At 45.8% G+C, this 27,574-nt stretch overlaps 1 protein-coding gene across 2 annotated transcripts in view; it reads left to right on the forward strand.

Annotated features, from left to right (window-relative positions):
• The window catches only part of LOC147887391 (DUF3754 family protein, putative (DUF3754)), a 177,144-nt gene that overhangs the window by 95,210 nt on the left and 54,360 nt on the right, over window positions 1-27,574 (forward strand). For both annotated transcript variants that reach the window (XM_087394719.1, XM_087394720.1), the window contains exons 10-11: window positions 5,112-5,208; window positions 5,386-5,475. In XM_087394719.1, coding sequence (XP_087250845.1) covers window positions 5,112-5,208; window positions 5,386-5,475 — 187 coding nt within the window. The remainder of the gene's footprint in view (window positions 1-5,111; window positions 5,209-5,385; window positions 5,476-27,574) is intronic.

Raw genomic sequence — 27,574 nt, forward strand, 5'->3', positions numbered from 1 at the left:
CCCATCACTAGCTAACTATGTGCACCTATGCGTCTCCCTACATTATTCATAGTGCTAGTATTTTAATACTTTTTTTGTCTTATCATGTTTTGCCTAACCCCAAGCTACAAACATTCATGTTTTGTAGTCAAATATCGTTTTGAGGTCTCCAGAGATGTCCTCATCCGTGAGGTCTTCACTCCTGCCTTCCTGCATCACAAGAGGGCCACATGTGTTTACTTGCATGATCATGATCACATATTTCTTCAACCTCAGCCCATTGATTCTATTCTTATGCAAAATCCCGTCCAAATCAGCCAGTTGATAAGATCCATTTGGGTACTTCTTCACTACCTGATACGATCCTTTCCACTTAGTCACAAACCGTGTCTTGAAAGTGAAATCCAACTTATTGTTATATCTTAGAACTAGATCCCCTTCTCTGATATACTTATCTTTGTACTTCAGATTGACCCTCCTTTGATTTGCTTCTTGAGCAGCAACAGAATGATCCACAGCCTTCAACCGGTCCAGTTGTGCTTCCCGCAAACTTAATAACCTATATGCATATGCTGAATTTGGCTTCTCATTCATCTTCATCAAAAAGCTGCAAACTACACAGCTCCCTCCACATCTTATCAGAATCTTGGTTGCATGCAAATTGTGCCACAAAGCAGCCCTCACCTCGACATAATTCGGATTCCTTGGTGCCCCGTCTTCAATATGTAAACTAGCTATAAATTCCTGCAGCCAAACACGAGACTCTCCTACTAGGCAAAAGGTCAATATCTGTAGTAACACTACAGGTGCATTCCTATCTTTGATCAGAGCTGTAAACTCCAGATTTTCAATAAACTTTTCAGGATCCTCATGTGGCAACCCATAGAAGCGGTAAAATTCATGAGTCATACCTTCCGGTTCTTGCTTATCTCTTGTACACAGTAGTCCCTCACAGAATCTCCGTCCTTCAGTGCCAAGCTTGCATCTAACTCTGCATCTTTTCCTTCTCGGCAGCTTCTTTGAGGACTCTTTGGATTATAGCTCGAAGACGAATCACACGAAGTTGGTAATCAATGCAATCTTTGCTCCGATGACCACACTTTTTACGTTCCTTGCAAATAATGACCCGCATGCGAGGCTTCGTCATCAGATACCGCTCTCCATACTTCTGGGCGTCCTTGTCATGGGTATACACATCCCAATTCAAGACACACAGGGGTCCCCAGCAGGATCGCCAAAATAGATGATGAAAGAAAAGTGGTAGGGAACCTAGTGAAGAGCCTATGCAATCGAAAACAGGACGGGTGTGAAGCAACTCTCTTTCATTCCATGAATATATTTACCAGTTCAACATGCATGGTCATGCTCAGACAACCAAGAGTAACTTTCATGAAAGAAAAGGAGAGGAAAAAAACAACCAGCAATCACCATAATTCAATTAGTTCTGTAAATGAGGTCGGGATTCCCTATGAGATCAGACTAGTAGTATGGGCTCCAATAGAAATAGAGCGAATGCACAACACCTAGAGCATGTACCCGGACCACAGTGACTTGAGATGATCCGGACCACAGTGACTTGAGATGATACCCTCAACAGGCCACAAACAAGCACAAAGACCCTAGGAAGACTCTCAATCGAGATGGCACAAATGACACGATGAACAAGACACGGTTAGACAAGAACACCGCACATCTGTGGTACCACAAGCAATAGGAATGAGCCACAACTCCTACAGATCATCCAAGATCCTCCAGACTGTAGTCGAACAGGTCTTCACCCTTCCTTGTCCACACGTATGGGCAGCTTCCCAATCAGTGTTGTCTTCACGTACACAGCAACCTCTCCTCAGTGTATGAGCAGTCTCCTGTGCCAATCCTCTGGCTCTTCTCCTCGAATTCTCGTTCACCTCAAGAACAAGCGATCAGCAGCTCTTCAAATTCCAACGACAGAATTCTAGCGATGGGGGGAGTCATCTTCATACGTGCGCCTCAAGCATGCAAAGGCTCTCTCACAATCAGCGCATAAGGCAGCGTAGATCACCAGTGACGTACAATCAGCGCACTCTTCATCCTCTTCTCCAAATTTCCAGATTCGTCACCTTCTCTCCCGCTTTTTGGAAAGCCTCTCTCCCCCTCTCTACAATCTGCGCTCCCCCCTTTTCCAATCGCAGCGTCAACTCTTTTTGGAAATCCCTTCATGCCACCCACGTAATGAGCCAAGTCTCCACGTAAATCGTAGCTTCCTCATGCAAGCCACCTCTCCACGTAAATTTTCCACGTCATTGCCTCCTTTTACCACTCTTCTACCTTGCCTCAAAAACCATTGCCCCAAGACCATTGCTCTCACTATTGGGGGACATTTCACTAGCACACAACAATGCTTCAAAGCAAGGCAGTTTGATGCATGCCCACACAATTACCACACTGGATGGTAACATAGATATTGACATGACAACATTCCATGCACCGAAGACCATTTACCACACGTTAAAAAAACACAAGAAACTTTTACATTTGACATTCAACCACCGACCCCGTTACACATGGGTACATTATTGTGGAGTGCATCCATATTGCGTTCTCATCACTTCCCATAGGAAGTTCCTACAAACATTTTATTCATAGTCAAATAGTTACATCATATCATTTTGTTTGGGGGAAAGATGTCTTTGGAGCTAGAAAAAAACCCATCACTAGCTAACTATGTGCACCTATGTGTCTCCCTACATTATTCATAGTACTAGTATTTTATTGCTTTTTTGGTCTTATCAACGGTTCTCTTTGGTATCAATTTCTCGCAGGTAAGTTTGGTTTGGGTAGCCCCTATGGTGGTGTGACGCCCTAGGTTAGCTCTTTGCTGGTTTCTCGGCTGCTTCTGGTTATGGAGAGCCCCGTTAGAGAGATGGTGCAGCCAAGATGTCCGTGTGCGAGTAGGGAGCTGTGAGAGGGGTGGGTCTCGTCGGCACCTGCAAAGGAGGGCCCTTGTGCCCCCGTCCGTGTTCTTTGGTCACATAAGTCAAGAAGCCCCTTGGAGATCGCACAACCAAGAAGCCCCGTGTGCCAGCAGAGAGCTGCGAGAGGGCTCGTGTGCCTTGGCCTCCTTCAGCAACAGCAAGGAGTGCCCTCCGTGTTCTTTGGTCACAGCAGGCGCATGCATAGTGTGACGGGTTGACGAACGACGAGGTGGGCTGGCTGGAGCATTAAGCTGAGCGATGGAGCAGAACACGTGATGGAACGTGGAGCAGAACGATGGAGCTGGACAGTCGATGAACAATGGTGCGATGGAGTTGGAGCAGAACGATGTAGCGTGGGCTATGGAGATGGAGTAGAGCGATGGAGCGATGGGAGACGAACGATGGAGTGATGGAGCATGGGTGATGACACTAGCGCAGTGCGATTAGTGACGTCCATTGTGTAGAGAGCACTTCGATGGTGTAGATAGCGTTTGACGTTGATGGAGGAGATCTTGGAGCGATGGAGTTGATGGAGGATGGAAGAGTAGCAGATGGTGACGGACGGAAGCAGAGCGGTGGAGAGAAGAAAGACAGAGTTTATTAAAGTTTTCAGAAGACCGATGGGTCTATGAGACTATGAAAAACCTGGTACAAACGAGCTGTGGTGGTGGAGCTACTAAACGAGCATTCTCACCAATGCAAATGCAAAAAATGTAGAATGTCACTACTAAATCCTAAGTACAACAGAGTCATGTGTCATGTCGGTAGTCGACTATCATCATCATCATCACCATTAGGACATCAGGGTGGATGAGGCAATGGGGGCATGAAATCGGCGATAGAATGTTGTCGGCCACTCAAAGGTGCAGCCCTGGCATGTCTCTTGGTCATAGCTCTGCGTCTAACCAGGGCTACTGTGACCCCTGAGAGAGGGAGGGAGAGAGAGAGAGAGAGAGAGAGATCCACAAGTCCGTTGACACACATATGAGGCTTGGGGATCTTCCCTCCATGTTTGCTGCTCTAGGGATACAGTCATGACATAACACTTGTATGATGGAGGGCTATGGTGAGGTGGCCATAGAGGACCATGCAAGTTGATTGACAATAGCGCTCTATTATGGGTTTTATCTCCTAGCAACACCAATCTCTGCTAGAGCCCCTTGTCACCTGAGAGCCTTAGAACCATTTTCAGCTGGCCACCAGTGGATATGATCCCTCAAAGGGCATACAAAGGACCGTCACAGTGACATCACATTGTATATCTATCTTTTTTTCCACGGGTTTTCAGATATTAGTACTCGTCTTGGGTGTGGATGCCCAATTAGTGGCCCCACCTTGTAGGTTTTTCTCATTGTATCTGGTTCTTTCAGTCTCATAGACCCTTCGGTTTTTCCAAGACTTTAATAACCTCTCTTTCTTCCTTTCTTCTCAACCTCAGCATCCTTCTTGAGCTGCTCTGCAACTCTTCTGCAAAAAATTGACATGTTCTCACGGCCGGTGTGGTGCAAGAGTATTGGCTGGATGCAAAGACATTCACCAATCTGAATTGGAGGGCTGACTTGAAGCCTGTAAAAGCCAACAAGTATTCATTGTGAAGTGTATTGATCACTCTTAGCCTGAAAATAGCCCCAACTGTTGTTTTAACTATTGTTGATCTCAAATTTGCATAAAATATAGAAAACAAGTCAAAGATCTTGTCTTTTAAAATATAGAAAAAAGTCAAACATCTTGTCTTTTAGACAGTGATGGTCTATTCAAGATGATAATCCACAAGCATCCATGTGTCACCAAACATAGGCATTCCTTTCCAATATGGCAGTGAGGTCCTTGTAGAAGTAAATTCCATTCCACTTAAGATGTCAGAATCAAGACAAGATGCATATGTAGGCTTCTATATTTCTCATTTAGTATAGGCAAGCTGTATACCTTGTCATTGTTTGAAAGGGATTTAGGTTTTCGGAATGTTATTATTTATGCATTAAGGGGTAATGATTTTATTAATAATTACTGTTTGATGATGGACATTGGCATTTGCATCTTTTACCTGAAATGGCTTAGAATATTTCGTAGAATAGGTTTGGTGATGGCATAACTTCTATGGATTCATGGAACCACTAATATAGGGCATTTAAGAAGAGGTGGAAATTTACTTTCTTCTATCTTGTTTATATATAACAGTTCTGCTTTCTTGTTGGATATTATCGCAACATCGGCATTGATCGTGTACATCACTCGAGTGACTTTAGGATACAAGCAAACTTACGACCGTTATCAGGTTCCCCATTTCCTTGGTGTTACTGTTACTGTCGTGAAGGCCACAGAAGATTCTAATCTAGACACTTGAGATGCCTTATTTTTGGACAGCTGCTTGCTTGTGACTCTGACATGCCTACACAGAAAGCTGGCTCTGAAAATAAAAAAATCCCCATTAACTTTACTGACTTGAATGCAGCTTCTTGTAAACAAAACATTGTACGAGAAAACACTTGCAAGTGGCTTTGGGGCAGTTCATTTTCTTGTGGATGCATCGGAACAGCAGCAAGTAAGTCTTTTCTTACTGATTTTCTTCTGCTTAAACCTTGACGTTTTATCTTGTTCACCAACAATTATTCACAAGCCTAATATTCAAAATTCCCAGTATGTCGTTCAAAATTCCAAGCATCCGCTTCACAAAAATGTGGAACACATTATTTGGCTCTCCCATCTAAGTGTTTTTTAAGATATCTGTCTTTTCTTACGATTTTGTTTGAATTTGCCTTTGCCTTTGTCACATGATGTTTTGTATATGGGTTTGGGATTTGCTTTTGTTGCTATCAATATCTTACTAGAAGCCAAGAAAGATGGGATGTCCATAACGAGAGAAACGTAGGGCTTGCTATAATAAGCCATTTTTCCTTAAAAACGGCTGCCTCCACTAAAGATTGCTATGATAGTCATAGAGATTAGCTCTCCAAAACTCATTGCCATTATAGACATTTAAGACCATTGCTTGAAATCATGGAATCAAGGGTATATGACACAGTGTAGAATAAAGTGATATGCTCGTCAAATAAATACGCCTGTCAAAGAACTATTCTCTTCATTAAAACACGTAGTGTGATATAACGGCATACACACCACAACAGATGAGAGAAATCTGCAAGAATTTTGGCATTGAGGACCATTGGGCAATGCCAAAAAAGAAACATGCAAGAAAATTTGTAGCAATGAGAGAAACTCATAGAGGCGTTCGTAAGGTATACATCTGACCATGCAAACCATACGAGCACAATAGTTGAAGAGAGATTTTCTCACTCCCATCTCTACTACTGTCTGCATTACCTTCCTTAAAACCCTAACACTGCTTATGACCATGTTGCCTTGCATTGTGTCTCACAGGAGTACTCAACCCTGGCTGTGTTAGAATTATTATTATATTCTAGGCAGTGGCCAATGTAATGTAATAAGTGAGTTAGGGCACTTTTCCCTCTTAGAGGTTGTTCCCCCTAACCATGGTCTAATCTCTAACTATCGTTAGTGATTAGATAGGGTTTTGTCACTTAGACAAAACCCTTATCTCCTTCTTTGTACTTCACTTCAGTCACTTCAGTTCAGTACACTTTGGGAGTGAACTACGTTTAGCTAACTCTCCATCTTGCTCACTCTTGCTCTCTTGCATTTTCTCACATTTGGTATCAGAGCACTTCCTTCCCGTCCATGCTCCTTGCTCCTTGCTCCTTGCTCTTCTCTTCCAGCTCCCGCATTTCAGCTCCATCGCCAAGCTCTAGCTCCTGCTTGTCTGTACAGCTTCATCGCGACCTGCCGTCTGTACGGATTTTGTACCAGCGCTTGCTCCCGTCCGTAGACCAGCGTAGAATTTTCGTACTTGAGTGTCAGTTCCGTACGACCGTCCGTACAATTCGTCCGCACAGTTTCGTACGACCGTCCGTACAGTTCGTTCGTATAGTTTCGTACCAGTAGATTTTTGCAGGCTGAAGGTGTTCGGTTTCCATTATTTGTTGGCAGGGTTCATTTGCAGGTTCAGTAGTGCATTCAGCCATTGTTTGGCTTAGCCTTTGGGAGCACATTTGAAGCTTTAGTAGACATTGCAGTAGATCTTCAAATTTTGGGGCATTTGCAATTACACTACAATTTGGCAATGAAATTTGGGGCTTTTGCACAGGCAGAGTGCAATTTGTGCAACATTTGGGGCTTTCAGAGCATTTGCCCTGTTCTGTATGCAATTTCCCGCAAGAAATTGGGGCTTTTGCATTTGGGTTGCAATTTTGCAGGTAAAAGAGCATTTTGAAAGTTTGCAAGTAGTTTTGGACTCAATACGAGTCAATTTGCAGACTTTTGCCACTTTTTGCAGATTCTATTTGCAGATTTTTGGGCATTAAGTAGAGCATTTTGGTGCATTTTGAGCCTTTGATAGGCTGTGATAGTATTTGTCACTGTGGCCATATTTTCTTTGCAAATTTTACTTGTGCATTTGACATCCCAGAAAGGGATTTTACTTGTGTTTTTAGGGAATGGAAGGATTCTCCTTTCTTCTCAGAGACTCCTACAGGGTTGAGGTGGCACTTTCAGCCTCAGCCTTGGTTGTTTTCCACCTCACTTTGAGGGGTTTTTTTTTATCTTCATGATTTCATGATGTATTCCGCTTTGAGCTTGCTCTCGTGGGTTTTTTCTCTTACTTAATAGAAGTCTCTTTTTTGAAAAAAAAAAAAAAGGCTCAGAACAACCCCAATGAGATGTTCGAAGTTCTCACACAGGAGGATAAGTTGGATGGCACTAACTACTCCTTGTGGAGTTTCATGGTTCGCAATATCTTGGTTGGCAGACATCTTTGGATGTCAATAGAGATGAAGCAAGACCAGATACAGTGGCTACACCTGTCACTCCTACAGTTGGAGGCAGGGGTTAGAGGCGCAAATGCAACACAAGTAGTTGGAGCAGTCGCTCCAAGAGCTCCCACAACAGAGCAGAAAAGATGGGACTCTAGAGATGCACAAGCTCTTTCAGTCATTTCTCTCTCTGTCAAGAGATTCATTATACCTCACATTCGGTCATGCAAGACATCTATGGCAGCTTGGTAGATACGAGAGAGTATGTTTGCAGCAAGAAATGATGCAAGAGTTTCCTTTCTAAAGTGAGAGCTTTCCCATACGCATATGGATGAGGGAGATTCCATGAATTCTCACCTCACAAAGCTTTAGGACTTGAGGGAAGTCATTCCGGATTCAGAGATGATCACCACTACTCTGAATATTGATGAAGTCATTCCGGATTCAGAGATGATCACCACTACTCTGAATTCTCTTCTTGAGTCCTATCTTGGTTTCCACACCTCGCTGAATTTGTCATTGAGGGGGGGCAGCATCCCTCTCTCTTTTCACGAGTTGGTAGGACTTCTGTTACAGGACTCGCAGAGTCCAGAAATATGGCAACCCAGGCTGGCGAGCATGCCATGCTTTCCAAGTTCAAGCCCAAGGGTAAAGGGTAGCAAAAGCCACATGCCAATCAGCCCACACATCAGCATAAAGATGATTTAGGACAACCCCTCTTATAAGTCTAAGGGTGATGCAGATAAGCAGAAAAAGAATGGCATTTGTCATTGAGGGGGGGCAGCATCCCTCTCTCTTTTCACGAGTTGGTAGGACTTCTGTTACAGGACTCGCAGACTCGCAGAAATATGGCAACCCGGGCTGGCGAGCATGCCATGCTTTCCAATTTCAAGCCCAAGGGTAAAGGGTAGCAAAAGCCACATGCCAATCAACCCACACATCAGCATAAAGATGATTTAGGACAGCCCCTCTTATAAGTCTAAGGGTGATGCAGATAAGCAGAAAAAGAATGGCATTTGTCGTTGTTGCAACAAGCCAGGTCATTATATTGGAGAATGCAAGAAGCGCATAGCCAAAGAGAAGAAAAGGGACTCAGGTATGGCTGTGTCAAATGCATCAGCTCCACATTCTCATGATGGGGGAGATGTTGCAGCCAAGTTTGTGGAAGAGCACTATGCCTTTTTGTCTTGCACTTCACATTTTTCAGTGGGTAGTTCAGATGCCACAGCCACTAATGATGATGACTCTTATGCTTTTTTGACTTGCAGCTATGATCCTTCAAAGGATGCATGCTCTCTTAGTGTCAATGAGACACTGAATACTTGGTATTTTGATAGCGTTCCTTCAAAGCACATCACTTCCAAGAAGAGTCTTTTTGCATCTCTGCACCCACCACCTACTAAAAAGAAGGTGACTTGTGCAAATAATTCTTCTTATTCAATGTGTGGAGTGGGAGACATTATTCTCACATCTATTGATGGCACAGATTTCAGAATTCTTGATGTTCTCTATGTGCCAGGCATAACAAGAATTTGCTTTCAATGTCCTCACTCAATAGAGGAGGATTTCAAGTGGTTTTTGATGATGATAAGTGGGTCGTCAAAGACAAAGAGAATGACTATGCTTTGATGTTGTCTGGCACTTTGTGTCGGGGTCTTTTTCAGCTTGATTTATATGGAAAAAGATCCGATCTTGCATTATCAGTGAGCACTCCCACTGCTGCGATGCAGAATGCGGAGTTATGGCATGCCAAGTATGGGCACATGAGCTATGGCAGCTTAATGACACTTCAGAGGCATGATATGGTTGATGCATTGTCTCCTTTAGAGTCGCCTCCTCCTCATGCATGTGAAGGTTGCATCCTTGGCAAGATGCATAGACTTCCTTCCAAGAAGGATGGTGCAGTGAAAGTTACACGGAAATTACAGCTTATTCACAATGATGTCTACGGTCCCATGATGACACCTACTTTTGGGGGTTATCTTTATTTTGTTACATTCGTAGATGACTTCACCAACTACACTTGGGTCTATGGTCTCAAGGCAAAATCAGAAGTGTTTATGCATTTCAAACACTTTGTGGCTATGTTTGAGAATGAGACAGGACTCAAGGTGCAGACACTTTGCACAGATCGAGAGGGAGAGTATGTCTCATGAATTTGAGGCATTTTTGAAGGAGAAAGGTATCACGCATCAGCTTACAATGAGGCTTACACCTCAACAGAATGGCAAAGCTGAGCGGAAGAATCGCACTGCCATGGAGATGGATAGATGCATGCTTACAAGTAAGAAGTTGCGTCACAGGTTTTGGCTTGAAGGCCTCATGTGTGCCAACTATATATTGAATCGGGCTTCCACAAAGGCTTTGAAGACACAGACTGTACGGAAGCTTGACGGCTGAGCTGTATGGACAGCGTCGACAGAGCAGCACACGGGCTGTGCTGAGTTGCTTGTACAGATTCTTGGGTGGAGCAGGAGATGGACAGAAGCAGATGCATGTCCGAGAGCTGGGCTCTGATACCAAATGAAGGAAAATGAGAGATGGAGAGGAAGGCACATAAAACGTATTGAATAAGAGTGATTACTGAAAGAATATACAAAGGAGAAGGTTTTGTCTAAGTGACAAAACCTTATCCTATCCACTAGCCGTAGTTAAGGATCCTAACTGTGGTTAGGGGAAAAAATCTTTAATGAGGGAAAAGTGCCCCTAACTCACTTATTGACTATAAATTGGTCACTACCATGAATTATGGCGATAATTCAAACAAAGAGTTATGCAATATGTGAAGGTAGAGAGAGAGAGAGAGAGAGAGAGAGAGAGAGAGAGAGAGAGTTTATAACACGTTTTCGAAAGACCAAAGGGTCTATGAGATAGAAAGAACTTTATGCAATGAGTAAAGGGTGGAGTCTCAAAGTAGGGATCAACACCCACGATAAATACAACATAATCATAGAAACACTAATACATGACAATGTATGAGCTCATGGAGAGGATGGAAGCTGATCCTTTGGAGGCTGGCGGAGGGGTCAAGCCCAAGGGGATTGCAGTGATTTACGAGGCTGTGGTGGAGTAGAAGCTGTTATAATCGTTGGCGATGGTCGTTGTGTGTGGTTAGTTAGCTATGATCTTCTAGTTATGGCCCTGCGTCGGACAAGTGCTACTATCACCCATGTTAGCCGTGCCTCTGATCTGATCTAGTGAACATGGAGAGCAAAATCCCAAGCCTAATCTGTCTTCAACCTGCTGGCGAGTCTATTGTGCCTCATGCTATGAACCTTAGGTTAGATGTCTCCGTGGGGCCCATTGTTCCACGCTATCTTGCTGGAAGAGCTATATGATCATGCTTTGAGTGGCGTTTGGTTTTACACCTTGACCTCGCCTATGTGTCCTCAGTATATGCTCTTTGTGTTGGATGACCTCATAAATGAAAGTCGCCAAGCATCTTTGATTTGCGTAAGACAAGAAACAAGAGAGGGGTCCAAAATGATTCCTAAAGAGATAATGGTAACGACCTCTGATGTCATAGTACATAGAGCATCTGAAAGAAAAGTGCTCTGATTCAATCTCTTGCCGGTCACATAGAGTATAGATGCGACTCTTTCTAGTTATGCCCACAACCTATCCACACTCAATGCGACATGGAACTGCCCAATTGATATCCTCAAGAAATGGGGAGGTGGATCCGTATGGGTATATCCTACTGAGTCGATGAAGACCTCCTCTGAAATCCTCAAGCAATGGTCTCTGTGAAAGCTTAGCTTCTTAGGAAGCTCGTGGGGTGCCAACCAGGTCCTAAATGTGTGTCGGTGTAAGAGATCCTCCTGGAGAGCTGAGTGAACCAGAGGGGCCTCAATTCTATATTGTAAGGGGGATAATCTGTCCATGTGGAGCCATCTGCATGTACATGCGTACCAATACCTCCGATCGCCCTTAGCTACCAAACTCATGGATGAAGATAGGGCCAGCCATGGTAACCTACATTTTACTGAGGTATAAGAGCCATAATACCTGACCTGGTGGAGGTAGATGATAACCTGGAATGTTGCGTCAAGCTGTAGTGGGAATGCTCCAAACTCAGCTAGCAGTTCTGACGGCTTACTACGGATCGTTCATGATAGCAAGAGAACCTGGAATTTCTCCACTCAGTCCCAATCTGCCTATGATAGACAAGGACTGCCATATAAACGGACCAAGGAGTCAAAGAGAAGAGACTTGGTCTAGGAATCCTTGAAATGAGAGTGAAAGCAATTCCTCTCGAGTCTAGCAAGTGCGGCGTATCCCTTGCTTTGTTTGCATCGTTGGTCACATTGTGAAGATTAGGTTAAAGAAAAAGAAACCCCAAGTATGTATAGGATGCGACGACCTCTAACGGTAATCCATCCAACGTGAATTGCTCTTTGTGGATTGCTGCTCAGGAAGTGTTGTAGATCATGTTCTTTGTTTTACCAAGGTTGACCTTTAAGTCATATGTCTCGCAGAAAGTATAAAGTGCATCTTTAAAATAAAAAGTGATATATTCCATTCAAAACGAATCATACAACAGGTGGGAGAGAAAGTACTCTATCCCTAGCCTCAACAATGTGGCAAAAAAGCCATGGTGGTGGTCTAAATTGCCACGACATCCCAAGAGGGGTCAAATGAAAAAATAATGAGCAGTCCCATGTCCTCATGAAGGATATAAGTCTCCCACGAGCTGCCAAAGAGGTGTCTGTACACCGCTCCCACTGACTCCTGAGAGTGAAGATAATCTCCGCCCAAATGGAAGCGAGAGTGTGAGCCTCCGTGCATAAATGGCCCCCAAGGACAAAAGAACATCGCGAACACCATATCCGCCATAGGGTAATGCTGGAAATGACCTCCCAAGCTGACCCTGCAGCTGAAGTAGGCAGGGAATCCTGAGCTGGTACAGGTACCAAAAGCAAATCCTGCGGCTCCATGATGTTGGCCTCTGTGGGACCCCGTCTCTGTCGACGCTGCATGAAGAAACCGTGGTCTCCTGGCTCTGGCTCAAAGAGAGTAAAGGCTCCAGATCCTCTCCCCCAAAGGGCAGCGCCCCATGTAATCAGAAAGGACTCGGATGTAACATGTGAGAACAACCTGAAGATACCTGTCCAGACCATTCTAGAGCTGGGGCAGCTCCATAAACAATGCTTGCTAGATTCCTCTGCAAGCTGACAACGCATACACAAGGAGGGTCTACCCATCTGCTGAAGCCAAGTACCCACAGGTATGCCCCTATGTATAGTGAGCCAAAGAAAGTAGGAGACTTTCCTGGCTCTACTGATGTCCCAAAAGTGAGTCTAGTAGCTTAGCAAGAGCTGTGCAGTAAGTCCCTGTGCATGCCAATGCTGGGAGGCAGATGGTAGGTGATGAGAGTCTCTCTGCTGAAGCCTGTAACCTGCCCTCGTCGAGTACTGGAAAAAGGAAAGAGGACGATCGCCTGCCACCGGAGCAGGCCATGCCCACTCACCTGGGTCCCAGTCAAGCTCCGCAAGAGGTCGACCCTGAAAAATCCAAAGTCTCCATCTAGTATCCTCTGCAATGGTCAACGTGGAAGGATCTGTGGCCCATTCCTTACCTAGGCAACCAATGACCCTGACTCTCTGCCAAAGGAGCTCCTGTCGATCTAGGGGCTGAGTGGGATACAATCTGTGAGAGGAGTCCGTCTCAAAATAAATAAACGGTGCCGGTCCTAAACGAACTCCAATGCATAGCCCAGCCTCACTAAAACAACCTGACCAAGTAGAGATGGGGTGAACATAGGCTGGATCTGTAAGTATATCCCTCCATTGCTGAGGAATAGCTCTCATGATCAGTAATCTGGTGGCAGCAATCTGTCCAAGTGGCCCGTGTCTATCTCTGATCACCTCCTCTGACATCTCCACACCTCCCCTAAACCAATCTCCAGCTGTCACAACCCCCTGAGCATGCCATCGGGCCAAGGGAGTCCTAAGTTTTGTACCAGGGGAAGATCCCTGAGACCGAACCAGGGGGTTATGGTAAAGTGGCTATCGGGCAATTTCCTCTCTGGAGGAGGGAACTGCTCTGATGAGGTGCTGTCGAAAATGATCCCAGATCTGAATAAGCCTTTTCACAAGTAGTGAGGAAGGCTGAGAATGCTGGTCCGTCAGGAAGATCCAACTGACTCTACCCGCCCAATGGCCTGCTGCTCTGGGGGTGCACTGGTGAATCTCGTGCAGTAGGAACTGCTTCCACGGCTGATCTCCTGGAGTCAAACCTCTAACAAGAAGTTTGACTAAAAGGGCTCTGCTCTGCATCTCCGGATCAAGAACCCCAAGTCCTCCCTGCGAGGAGGGTAAAGTGATAGTATCCCATGAAACTCTGGCCCTAGTGTCCTCAGAACCATCACCACCACTCCACAGAAAGTTCCGAAGCGATCTCCTCACCTGACGGATGGAGTCAGCATGAAAGCACCAACATGACGCAACGTACCACATAGTCGCTAGTAGAACCTGGTTGAGTACCAGCGCTCTTCCGGCCAAAGAAAGTCTAGCCGTACTCTAGTAGGCTAGCTTTCTCCGGATACTCTCAAGAACTGGGGCAAACTGTTGCGTCGGGGACACCTCAATGCCAACCTGGAAGCCTAGATATCCAGGGAGGTGCCTCTGGGTATCCATACAAAGTCTCTGTCTCCTCCCCATGCTGGGGTATCCTGCTGAGCTCCAGTCCAGATGCCTTTTGATTTGTTCCAATTGACAAGTCCCCCTGAGGCTAGGCAGAACTTGTCAATTGAATCCGCAGCAGTAGCAAGACTATATGCATCTCCTCTGACTGCCAGTGCCGTGTCATCAGCAAACTCAGTGTCCAGAAGCTCCTGCTCCTGCCGGATAGGCAAATGAAGGCCTAAAGTGCCATGACTGGTAGCCTGCATAAAGTATCCCATAGCCTCTGCTACGAAAAGGAAAAGGTAAGGTGCAAGCGGGCATCCCTGTCGTACCGATCTGGATAGCTGAAAAGCCGGTCCTCTGCCTCCACAGACCACCATCTTGCTAGAAGAGTGAGAGTAAAGTGAGGAGACCTATGAAATCCATCTATCACTGAAGCCTAGCCTCCTCATAGTGCCCTCCAAGAAACCCCAGTCCACCCTGTCATAAGCCTTCTCAAAATCGAGAAGAAGAACTGCAATCTCTTGCTGACTCTCCTTCACCCAGTGAGTGGCCTCCCAAAAAGTGAAGATGTTATCCAAGATACTCCGATCTTGGACAAATCTTGTCTGAGTAGCTCTGATGATATCTGGCAGCATAGGCTTTAAGCGAAGAGCCAAGGTCTTCGCTAGGATCTTGTAGGCTGTCCCTAGAAGTGTAATGGGTCTCCAATTGCATAGGACTGTCTTGTCTCCCCCTTTCGGGATGAGACAAATCATACCTATGCATAATGTCTCGCCCAAAGATCCTGTATCGAGAGCCTCTGAAAAGGCAGAGAGTAGATGAGGCCCAATCGTATCCCAAAGAGCTCTGAAAAGAAGTGGCGACAAACCGTCCTCCCCCGGGCATCTGTCTCTGGGCATCTCATGTAACGCGTCCGTGATCTCCAGGAGTGATAGTGGGCTATCCAAAGCATGACTCATCTTGTCTGAGACCATCTGGGGGACATGACTCCAAATCTCCTCTCTGGCTCTGATCATCTCCTCGGTGACTGGATCGGCGGTGTAAAGAGTGGAATAGAAATCGGAAGTGATCTCAACAAGACGATGAGGGTCCGTCTGAAGAGACCCGGCCTCATCCACAAGTCTACGAAGGCTGTCCGAAGAGTATCTCTGACCCACTGCCCTGAAGAACTCTCTAGAGCATCTATCCCCCTTCTGGATCCAGAAAGTCTGCTGGGAGTAAAACCTGAACTGGGCCCTCCTGCTCTGAATCTCCTCTAGTCTCTCCTGAGCCTCCGAAAGCTGCCCTCTGATGAAAAGAGAATGAGGAAAACTTTGAATCAATCTCTGAAGTCTGGATACCTCCGCTCTTGCGTTCCGATCTCTGATTCTGAGCTTTTCCTTCTCCTCGTTTGCCCTCAACTGGTAGGCCATGCTGACTCTAGCCAAAGCCCCCTCTACCCACATCAACCAGTCCTGATCCACAGGAGTGTCCTCTGACAACCAAGCCTCTCTCAACCGTTCCACGAACTCTGTGTCCTGAAAAACAAAGTCCAGAACGCTCACAGAGCCTGTGCTCTCCAATCGAGAGGTAGGAAGAATCTGCAATAGGACTGGAGCATGGTTAGATAAAACATAACGCAGGCGGATCCCAATCTGTCCTCCTCTGGCCTGGCCCCATTGGCCAATATAAAACCTGTGAAGTTTGACCAAAGAAAGAGAGCCATGGAAAACCCCGGACCAAGAGAACTGAAGACTGTCAGCCAAGTGACTAAAGTCGTCCAATCGAGCTGCATCGTGAAGTCCAGCATGCAAAACAAAACTATCCCACTCCACTCTTTCCCTATCAGAAAGGCCACCCTCTGTCTGGCCCGACTTGTCTTCAGAGAATTCAACCATGTTGAAATCTTCTCCAACAATCCAGGTGTCTGCTTGAGGAAGAGACTCTCTGAGGTGTCTCCAAAAAGCATGTCTGTGGGCTGGATCCGTGGGAGCATACACATTGAGAACACCAACTGCTGTGCTCTCAATCTGGAGAATAACATAACATGCCCTACTCTCCACTAGTGTACCCTCTTGGGTGATCTCTGAGGCCCACTTGGCTGAAACTGAAATGCAAACTTCTCCCCTCGTGCCATCCGTTGGGCTCCAATATGTCCAGCTCTGTCCTCTGAGTAAGGATCTGCATCTGTCAATCCTGTCGTGGGAGAGCTTATGCTCCTGGATAAGCACAATGTTTGGAGGGGACCCTGAGGAAATAAACCGAAGGGAGTCCCTAAGCAACTGCAATCTAGGAACTCCCGATCTACGACCATCTGCATCTGAGGTAAATCTGCGGTCGTTCAGTCCTCTCACATTCCATGAAATGAAGGACAACCTAGTATTGGATGGAAGTGAGGGGGTGCCAGTGGCAACGGCACAAATCTCTCTCTTTGACGGCGCAATCCAAAGTCGGTCTCTGATCAAACTCCAAATCTGCCCCAACTCATGTAAAATGGCTCCATCCAAAGGAATAGTACTCTGGCGCGAACTGAGGAGCTGAAAGTCAAACCAACCAGCACTCCTGGGAAAATCAAAGTCTCCCTGAACCTCAAAGAACAGAAATAGAAAGGCCCTGCCACCGAAGCCAGGTCGAAGAGTCCTAGGGCATGAATAAATCTGCGAGCTGACAATACGGTGAACCGATGAAAACCGAGTCATGCTCATGAGCTATCTAGCATTCTCGTTGTCAAGTAACTCAACTGACTAGCTTTCGCTCCCCCGAGATCGAAAGCTGCCTGCAGAGAAACGAAGAACGTGCCCCTCTCTGGAGAGAGTAACAGATCCCAAGTACTCCTCTACCTCCTCTGACTGTCGGCAAAACACCGAGAGAAGTTCCAATCGAGTGAGGGAGCCTGTGGTAACCCCTCGAGCCAAAAAGGGCCAAAACTCAACGGGCAAATCTCTGTCAACCATCCTTGGGTCAGGTCTAGGAGCTAGAAGAGCTGAAAAGGGCTGAGCCATCCTAACTCTGCTCCTGGAATAGGTGAGAGGGAGAGGAAGAATCTGCGACGAGGTGCCTGTCAGCGTGGGTGATTGATAATCTCGCTCGATCTCATCTGCTAGGATCTCCCAATCCTCACGCCTATCTGGGTACTGAGCGAAATCTGTGACCGCACTCGCAAAAGATCTGGATAAACGAGGAGTGAAAAGCTGCGAGGACGAGGCTGTAGTGGGAGGGGTGTCTAAAAGGACGCTCCGCATAGCAACAAAGGAAGGTACTGTGCGACGGGGAAGAGAAAGAGCTCTCGAGGGAACCTCGTACAGGCGCATGAGATCGTGGAACGGGTTGTGACTCTGACCTGTGTCGTAAAATACCACTCTCTCAATGGACTGCTGGGAAGAGGCATCCATCACAGTAACTGCAGCCTGAGCAGTCTCCTGCTGGATAATTGTCTCAGGAACCAATATCTGAACGTCCGGGGTAGTAGTGTCAAGAGTCATCAAATCCTGAGCTACAGTCTCCTGCACAGTGTCAAGACCTGCCTGCGGATGGTCCTCCGCATCTCCCCTTCCCGGGGTCTCCTGCACATGTGTCTCGACTCCCTGAGCTACCGTTTCCTGCACAGTGTCAAGACCTGCCTACAGATGGTCCTCTGCATCTCCCCTTGCTGGGGTCTTTTGCACATGTGTCTTAACTCTCTGCCATCTCTGAGCTCGTACCTAGGGCTGCTCGTACTGCTGGCTCTCCCTCTGTCTCCGTCTCCTCCGAGCTCTCTGTGAAAGCTGTTCAAAGTCCTCTGAGTCCACTGGAGGCTCCCTTGGAGGAGTCTCCTCTCGCTCTGTTGAATGAGTCGAAGCAGGCTCAGAGACCCCTGGAGGCTGAACTGTAGGCTCTGGGTCACTCGTAGGATGGATCTGGAGTCTCTGATCGAGGCCGACGACTGGGGCAATCCCTAATAAAGTGACCTCTCTTCTGACAGAAAAGACACTGATCAGGAAGGCCCTCGTACAAAACCCTCTGCTGAATCTGGACCCCATCTCCCGTGGAGTACGAAATCAAAGTAGGCAACGGTCGAGGAGGGGGGAACTCTGAAGTGAGTCTGACCCTTGTAACACCTGTACCAGCAAGTGACTAAGCATAGGAAAGTCTAGCACCTGATGGGATGACTGTACCTGCCACACTAGCCATATGCTCCATAGCTCTGCGACAAGAGCTGACCTCATCAGGAAGTCCAAGGAAAAACATCCAAAAAGAGACCTGTCGCGGTCCCGGGGAAGTAGTACTGAAGTGCTTCCGCCAAGGCCACAAATGGATGACTCTGCTCTGAAACTGAATCGGTGAGCTCATAAGTACTCTTTGAGCTTGCTCTGCAGACTGAAAGCCAAAAGAAAAGTACCCTCTGCCAAGCACTCGGGAAACCGTAACTGAGACACCCAATGAAGCCATGCTGGTGTACACCCAATCACGTAATTGTGGGCCTCTACCGGGTAGAAAGCCAATGATGTGCGTCAAACGAAAACCCTCCTCTGCTACCTCAATCATCGGCACAATGTCGGGAGGAAAAGAAACTGTGACTTCAATCTCCTCAGGTTCGGCGACGGGAGTGGCATTAGTGTCCTCCATTGTCTCAGCTTGCGCTGTCCTGAGGGGAGGAGCTACCTCTGCTGAAAATACCCACCAAGAACTCACAACCAACCACTAGTCAATCCCCAAAAAACTTGGTTAATGAATGCCCCAAACTTCAGCCTGCGTGGGATGAAAACAGGTTGCTCAATGCTGAAGCAAAAAGCTCCACCAATGCCCTGGAAACAGCCCAGGAACTCAGCTCTCCGGAACACGAGCAGAACAGCCCCGGAGAGGGCCCTGAAGCAGCCCAGCCTGAAGCGCAAGGGAGGGGCGGACAACAGCTGCAGGAACGACTGGTGGCCTGAATGGCGGCCTAGATGGCAGCCTGAAGGGGGCGACCTGAAGTGCAAGGGGGGCGCGACCAGCAGGGCGCGGCCAGACGGGCTGAAGGGGGGCGACCTGAAGGGCGCGGCCAAGGGAGCAAGGCGCTGCCAAGGGGGGTTGGGTGATGGCGACGGGTGGTGGCAGGCAGCTGCAGACGGGAGCTCCTCCAAGATCCTTCACTCCTTGGTGTACATTGGTTAAAGTGCATCTTAGTGTCGCTCTAGACCCTTTGTTAACGATGAGAGTAAGTCACAACGTCTACATACGGGAGGATTTGAATCGAGGAGCCGGCGAGAGAGGAGTCACCCCCCTAATGCACCAAACAAGGTGACCAACCTTGTTTGACCCCAATAGTGCTCAGATGGTTATCTTGCATAAGCACATCCCCAAAATCCTACTTGCTAGTGTCAGTGATCATGACAAAGAAAGGTCTCGTGAAGTCTGGCATGGTCAAAACTGTTGTTCGGGACATTGCCTCTTTAAGTCGCTGGAAGGCTAAAGTGTGTTCTTCTTCCTAAGAGAAAGCGCGAGTCTTACGTAGAAGTTGAGTCAATGGATATGCCTTGTGTGCAAAATTCTTGACAAATCTTCGGTAAAAACTACACAAACCTAGAAAAGATCGTAACTAATGAATGTCTTTAGGTTGTGGCCAGTTGACTATTGTCTCTACTTCCTTGGGATCTACTCGTCGAATACCTTCAGCTGGAATGATGTGACCAAGATATTCAATTTCAGATTTGAAAAATGAATAAAACCGCTAACCTCTATGTTGAGCACTGATGCACAGATCTTAGACATGATATGCCCAATCAAAATGGTCATGTAGTTTTTTGGGCTCATGAGATTCCTTGCCTTGTGAATGGGAGTGATGGTGTTAAGGATCCACATGTGAGGGAAACTGGTGCAAACCGCTTCGTGAAAGAGATTTGCTAAGATGATGGCCATAGTATTTATTCCATATGCTATGAATTGAGTACATAGTACCTTACGGTCCTTTGTCCACCTTTATGAACCTTCAAAACTGTGTGTTTAGCAGCACCAACTGTGAAAAGCGTGCAAGAAGTAGGGTGGGATAAGTGCGGGGGATCAGGTTATGGTTAGTGACGAATGTCATATAGCATGCGGCGAACGAAAGCTTGGTTCTTTTGACAAATCAGATGATGGTACTCGTGTATTACCTCTGCCTCACTTGGAAGGTGATGCTTAGTCTCAAGTATGAGTTGAAGGCGTAGAGCCTTTCACTCGTCATTGTACCAGCTATTGCAAGGTACTATGGCAAGTAGTGGTGGATGAGTGGAATGGGTGGTGTGTGTAAAAGTGTGTAGGTTGGCCTCATGGAAGGAGCAGGTGATCAGGGTAGCTTGATCCTCGAGGAGCGGTTTGTCATCGATAAACGTGAGCAGAGTGGACATATGTGCGGAGTACTCAAACGAAAGGCTATGATCAAAGTGTATGTTGTCATATGTAGTGTGCGGTGTCATGGTGTGTGTCGTAAGAACGGGGAATGATGTACTAAAAAAGAGATCTTATGTTGTCTATCCTTAGTTGATGGGCGGTGTTAGTGCCACAAATTGGCATACATTGGTCTAGTCACCTAGATGGATAGAAGATTTGTTGGCCGATAGCTAGGGGCCTCCCATCATTGCCCTTTACACTTTGGGTTCTTTCTCTTGCAGCAACTAGCCCAATGTATTTATTTTCTTGTTTCAGGCATCAACCTTGGGATATGGGTGCACGCTTTTAGTAACCCCACCCCTTAGCCTTCATTGTATCTGGTTTTATTCAATCTCATCTACCCTTTGCTCTTTTGTAGACATTAATAAACTTTCTTTGTTTCTTTCTTTCTCTTTGATCATACCACATAGATGGTTGATAGATCTCTCTCTCGCTGGTCAGCGGTGAGTGGTGACTACACACACACACACATTTTTTGTGTGTGGGTAAAATCCATTGAAGATTATATTACAGGAATCAGTCCCAAAAGTTGGGACCTCTAGTTACAAGCATTATAAGATATCGTTATATGACAAGAAAGCAAGATAGTCTAAATGCCACACACGTAGACAATCATGAAGTGATTGCCGTAGAGATGCCCACAAGAACTGATGTTTAGCAAGAGTGGGATCACCAAAGATCCGATGGTTGTCGTCCTTTCCAAGGGTCCATAGAGCCCAATAACGAGCCTAGTAAAAAAGGAGATCAAAACCCTGCCTGATTGGATGAAAACCAAACAACGAAAAATGCTTTCCAAAAGAAGCACTGGGGAAATGAGCCTGAAGCCATTGTTGTAATAGAAGCAAGAAATCCCGTGACAGAGGGCAATGCCAGAAATGAATGATGAGGCATAGACTCCTTCAAGTACAGACATTGTCTACAAGTGGTAGGTGCAATGTGACGAGGAGCTAAGAGCTGTCCAAAAAGGAAGAACCCCAATCAAAACTCGCCTATAAGAAGAACTTTTGCCTCAAGGGGAGTTCTGAATGTAGGATATCTCATGGGCTATCCATAGATGTCACTTATACCTTGGTATGAGCCTTGTAGGCCTAGTTATAGTCAGTTAGGACTATTGGTACAGTTAGTTTATGTACCATCTAGGTCAGTTAGGACACTTAGTCCAGTTAGGGCAGTTAGCCCTAGGGTTTTGTTATGTGTTGGCTCTCCCTTGAGCCTCCACACTTCAGTTTTGCAGCAATGTATTACAGCATCTCGTTTTTCTCCATTGTGCTTCCATTTTTGAGCTTCCATTGCTTCCAACACCCAACAGTGGTATCAGAGCAGGTCGGGAATCCATTCCCTCAGCCATTGATATCTTTCCCAAGCTGTTTGGCAGCCCTTAGAGCTCTCATTCTTGCTGGTCTTGCTGGTTTTCACACTCCCACGAGTTTTTGAGACCTTTCCAAGCACTTCTGTCACGAAAAACCTCATTTTGTCGCGAGAAGACCGCATTTTGGAGCAACTCTCGCGAAGGGAACTGTTTTTCGGTGCATTTTCCAGCCTGCTGCAACAAAAAACGACCACACGCTAGCATTTAAAGCATCTGTACGGAATTCCGAACCTAGCCCACCCCCCCCCCCCCAAAAAAAAAAAAACACGTACATGTGGAAGAAATTGTACAGAAATCCGTACATGCGTTAGAAATTGTACGAAAATGCGTACATCTATCAGAAATTGTACAGAAATCCGTGCATCTATCAGAAAATTCCGTAATTCTGTCCGGTTTGTCAGAATTTTAGTACTCACTGCAGTATGGGCTGCCTCGGGGTGTGCGCCAGTCATTTCTCAGATTTTTCAGCATTTCAGAGCTGTCTCGAGTTGCAAGCTAGCATTTTGGAGCTGCCTCGAGCTGAAGGATTAGAGAGTGTGAGAGCAAGAGAGAGTGAGAGAGTCGTAAGCTGAGAAGCTGTAGTTGCAATAGAGTGTGTAAAGAGTACTACACAAAGTAGTGTAGATAAGGTTTTGTCATAGTGACAAAACCTTAGTAGTCACTAACCATAGTTAGTGAACTAACTGCAGTTAGGGGGAAAAACCTCTAAATGAGGGAAAAGTGCCCCTAACTAACTTATTATATTACATTGGTCACTGCTGAATTATAGATATAATTCCAACACCCCCCTGCAGTGCCAATGTCATGTACAAGGCTGATCAATCACCAAATGGATATAAGTTCAGGGCACTGCGAAATGCCTCAAACTTCTCACGTGGTAGTGCTTTGGTGAAGATATCTGCAACATTGTCATGTGTGGACACAAAGATCATACTGATCTCTCCTGCATGTAGCTTCTCTCTGACGTAATGATAGTGAACCTCAATGTGCTTCGTGCGAGCATGAAACACTGGATTCTTTGCCACTGCAATGGCACTCTGACTATCAGTGAGAATTGGAGAAGGACCCTCCAAAGACAGATAAAGATCAGCAAATAAACGTCTCAGCCAGACACATTCCACTGTTGCTGTGAAAGCTGCCCTGTACTCAGCTTCACATGATGAGGTAGCCACTGTAGATTGTTTCTTGCTTAGCCATGAAATGCAAGATTTTCCCAAAAAGAAACAATTGCCACTAGTGGACTGCCTAGTGTCATAATCACCAGCCCAATCTGAATCACTGTAGGCATGCATCTGCAAGTCACCCCCCTTGGGAAATAGTAAGCCAAAAGACTTGGTGCCTTGCAAATAACGGAAGATGCGCTTAACTGCCTGCCAATGCATAGTTTTAGGGCTGTGCATATACCTGCTCACCTGAGATACTGCAAACTGAATATCAGGCCTAGTATTGCAGAGATATATGAGGCATCCAACAGCTTGACTGTAAAGTGTGGCATCAACTGATTCTCCTGCATCATGCATTGTGAGTTTCAGCCCCGGTTCCATAGGAGTAGATATGGGCTTACACTCTTGCATGTTAAATCTGTCCAAAAGTTTCTGAACATACTTGGACTGAGACATAACAGTGCCACGTCTCTCATGAGAGAACTGGATCCCCAAATAAAAATGAAGCAGCCCCAAATCTGACATATCAAAGTGGGTCTGCAAATCAGTTTTGAAATCTGCAATTTTGTCGTCATTGGACCCTGTGAGCAGTAAGTCATCAACATAAAGAAGGATGACTAATATTTCCCCCCCATCCATCTTGATGTAGAGGGTGCTTTCAGTAGGACTATTGTGCAGCCCCTTGCTGGTCAAATAGGCATGTATCTTGGCATACCATGCACGAGGGGCCTGTTTCAGCCCATATAAAGCTTTATTAAGCTTGCAGACTTGAAGTGCATTTGCTGTAATTTCAAAACCCGGAGGTGGTTTGACATACACCTCTTCCAGCAAGTCCCCATTTAAGAAGGCTGTTTTGATGTCCAACTGATGAACATTCCACTCAAAATGTGCAGCCATTGCAATTACTGATCGGATGGTGGTCATCCGGGATGTAGGAGCAAAAGTCTCCTCATAATCTATGCCCTTTTTCTGAGCATAGCCTTTAGCAACCAGCCTGGCTTTATATCTGTCAATGGAGCCATCTGGCTTCCGTTTGACTTTAAATACCCATCGTGTGCCAATAGCATGTTTACCCTGTGGCAAGTCCACAACATCCCAAGTCTGATTTTTGGCAATTGACTGCAACTCATCGTGCATGGCATTCATCCAATGCACATTACCTTGTGCCTCTTCAAATGTGGCAGGCTCCTCTTCATCAAGGAGAGTACCTGCATATGCTGATTCCACTGAATTAGCACCTTCCATGTGCCTTGCTGCACTGCGAGTCCTGCCAGGTAACGGAGCATCAAGTTTACTCTCCCGGAGAGTCTGTAACAGCCAGTTTGGGACTGTTTTTGCTGCATGTATGTCTGCAATTTCTTGCTGTACCACTTGTTCCACTTCCTGTGGAGGAGGCATGACATCCCGTGGCGGAACTGAAGCATGTGAAGGTTGCTGTAAATTCTGATTTGGATCAGAAAAATCAGCAGGGGAACCCAAAGCAATGGGTAGCAACCCTTGAAATACATCTTCTGAAGGTGAAGGCATTTGAAAATCAGCCTGAGTGTAAGCTGAATTTTCAGAAAATATGACATCTCTACTTACAATGATCTTGCGTGTAGCAGGATTGTAGAGACGATACCCCTTGCTTTCTACACTGTATCCAACAAATATGCATTTGATGGCTTTATCTGACAATTTGTGCCTAAATTCAACTGGCACATGTGCATAGGCAAGGCATCCAAAGACTCGGAAGTGATCCACTGAAGGCTTCCTGTCATTCCAGACCTCAAAAGGAGTTTTTGTTTTTAAAGCCTTAGTGGGAGCCCTGTTCAAAATGTAATTGGCACACATCAAACCCTCTAACCAGAATTTATGAGGCATGTGTTTGCTTTTCAGCATACATCTGTCCATCTCCATGAGGGTTCTATTTTTCCTCTCAGCTTTGCCATTTTGCTGAGGGGTTAGCCTGACTGTGAGCTGATGCACAATACCCTTTTGTTTGAGAAAAGCATCAAATTCTGCAGATAGGTATTCCCCACCTCTATCCGTGCGTAATATCTGTATCTTGAGCCCGGTTTCATTTTCAACCATGGCTGAAAAGTGTTTAAACACTGTGAACACTTCAGATTTCTTTTTCAGCCCATAAACCCAAGTAAAATTGGAGTAGTCATCAATAAATGTGACAAAGTAAAGATGACCACCCAATGAAGGAGTCCTCATGGGACCACAGACATCACTGTGTATAAGCTGCAATTTGCGAACAGCTTTAACTGAACCATCCTTCTTGAAGGGAAATCTATGCATTTTACCTAAAATGCACCCTTCACAGGCATGTGGAGGAGGTATTGCAAGAGGGGGCAATGCATCAACCATTGAAAATTTCTGAAGTGTCATCAAGCTGTTGTAATGCATGTGGCCATATCTGGCATGCCATAATTCTGCATTTTGCATGGCAACTGTAGGGGAAGAAATTGCCAAAGCATGAGCTGCTCTTTTCTGAAAAATATCAAGCTGAAAAAGCCCACGCAGCAGAGTACCAGATAACATTAAGGCATAGTTAGCTTCCCTGTCCCGGACAGCACATTTGTCATCCTCAAAGATGACCTGAAATCCATCTCTGTTAAGAGTGGACACTGAAAGGAGATTCTTGGTTATGCCAGGCACATATAAAACATCAGAAAGTCTGAAAATAGAGCCATCTATTGCAGTGAGCTCAACTGCTCCTGTGCCACGTACTGAATATGAGGAGTTGTTGGCACAAGTGACTTTCTTACCAACAGGGGGAGGATGCAAGGAAGTAAAGAGACACTTCCGCGAAGTGATGTGCTTGGATGCACCGCTGTCAAAATACCATGTGTTCAGTGTTTCATCAACACTGAAAGCAGATGCATCTGAAGAAGAGTCAAAACTGCAAGTCAAAAATGCATAAGTGTCATCACTGCATGAAGCTGTACTATCCCGAGCATCTGGAACAGCCAACCTAGAATCAGAAATGCAAGATAAAAAGGCATAATCTTGACCAACAAAGTTGGCTGCAGCATCCCCACTGTCAGATGCACAAGGGGCTGAATCTGAAACAGCCATTCCTGAGCTGTTTTTCTTTTCCTTTGCAATCCTTTTCCTGCATTCGGCTATGTGATGACCTGGCTTTTTGCAGTAGTGACAGAAACCCTTCTTTTTGGGCTTGCTTGCATCACTTTGAGCCTTTTGTGAAGGCTGTCCTGACCCACTGGAAGGCTGATTTGCTGCTGTTTTTGCCTGTCCCTTTGTTTTTGATTTGAATTTTGAGAGCATGGCTTGTTCACCTGCACGTGAAGCCAAATTTTTCCTGGTCTGCTCTTCCTGAAGCAGAAGTCCTATCAGCTCATGAAAAGAAAGAGGATTTGCACCCCCCCTCAATGATAAATTCAGCGAAGTATGAAAGCTGAGATAAGACTCAGGAAGAGAATTCAGAGTGGTTGTAATCATCTCTGAATCAGGAATAATTTCATCTATATTTAACAACTGCTCTCTGAGATCCTGAAGCTTAGTGAGGTGGGCTGACATGGAGTCACCCTCCTCCATATGTGTATTGGTCAACTCTCTTTTTAAAAAAGATACCCTGGCATCATTCCGTGCTGCATACATGCTTTCCAAAATATCCCACGCTGCCCTGGAGGTCTTACACGACCGGATATGCGGAATGATTGATCTTTTTACTGAAAGAGAGATGCAAGACAAAGCTAAGGCATCTCGTGAATCCCATCTCTTTTGTTCAGGAGTATTAACTGTAGCTGCACCAACAACTTGTCCTGCAGCTGCACCTTGTGCACGACCTCTTCCACCTCCTTGATGAGGAGGGGTAGCAGGTGCAATATCTGCTGGTCGGATTTCATCCCCATTGACATAATCCCATAAATTACGAGAAATCAGAATATTACGTACCATGAAACTCCAGAGGGAGTAGTTGGTACCATCCAATTTGTCTTCCTGAGAAAGACCACCGAACTGAAAATCATTCTGATTTTGATGGGCCATATCTGAAAAAGGAATTGAAGCAGATACAAAGTTGAATTCCCTTACTGGGAATAGAATGCACAACTCCCAAAAACCACACCCAAGCACGGGTTGTATAAGCAACTTAGATTTCTGCACTTGAGCTGTCAGAAATCTGTCCAAGCATAGAACACTCTCCAAAATCTGCCAAAAGTGTTCCAAACACTCCAATAGAGGCAGTATATACTGAATACTCCAAAAAATGCTCTCCAAACACAAAAGCCCCAATTTGTAGCTAGAAATTGCAGCCAGAAAGGGGTTAAAAAAGCCA

This window comes from Dipteris shenzhenensis, chromosome 23 (assembly GCF_047967505.1).
Source record: "Dipteris shenzhenensis isolate YYH24624 ecotype China chromosome 23, Dip_SZ_1.0, whole genome shotgun sequence".
Classification (NCBI taxonomy): Eukaryota; Viridiplantae; Streptophyta; class Polypodiopsida; order Gleicheniales; family Dipteridaceae; genus Dipteris; species Dipteris shenzhenensis.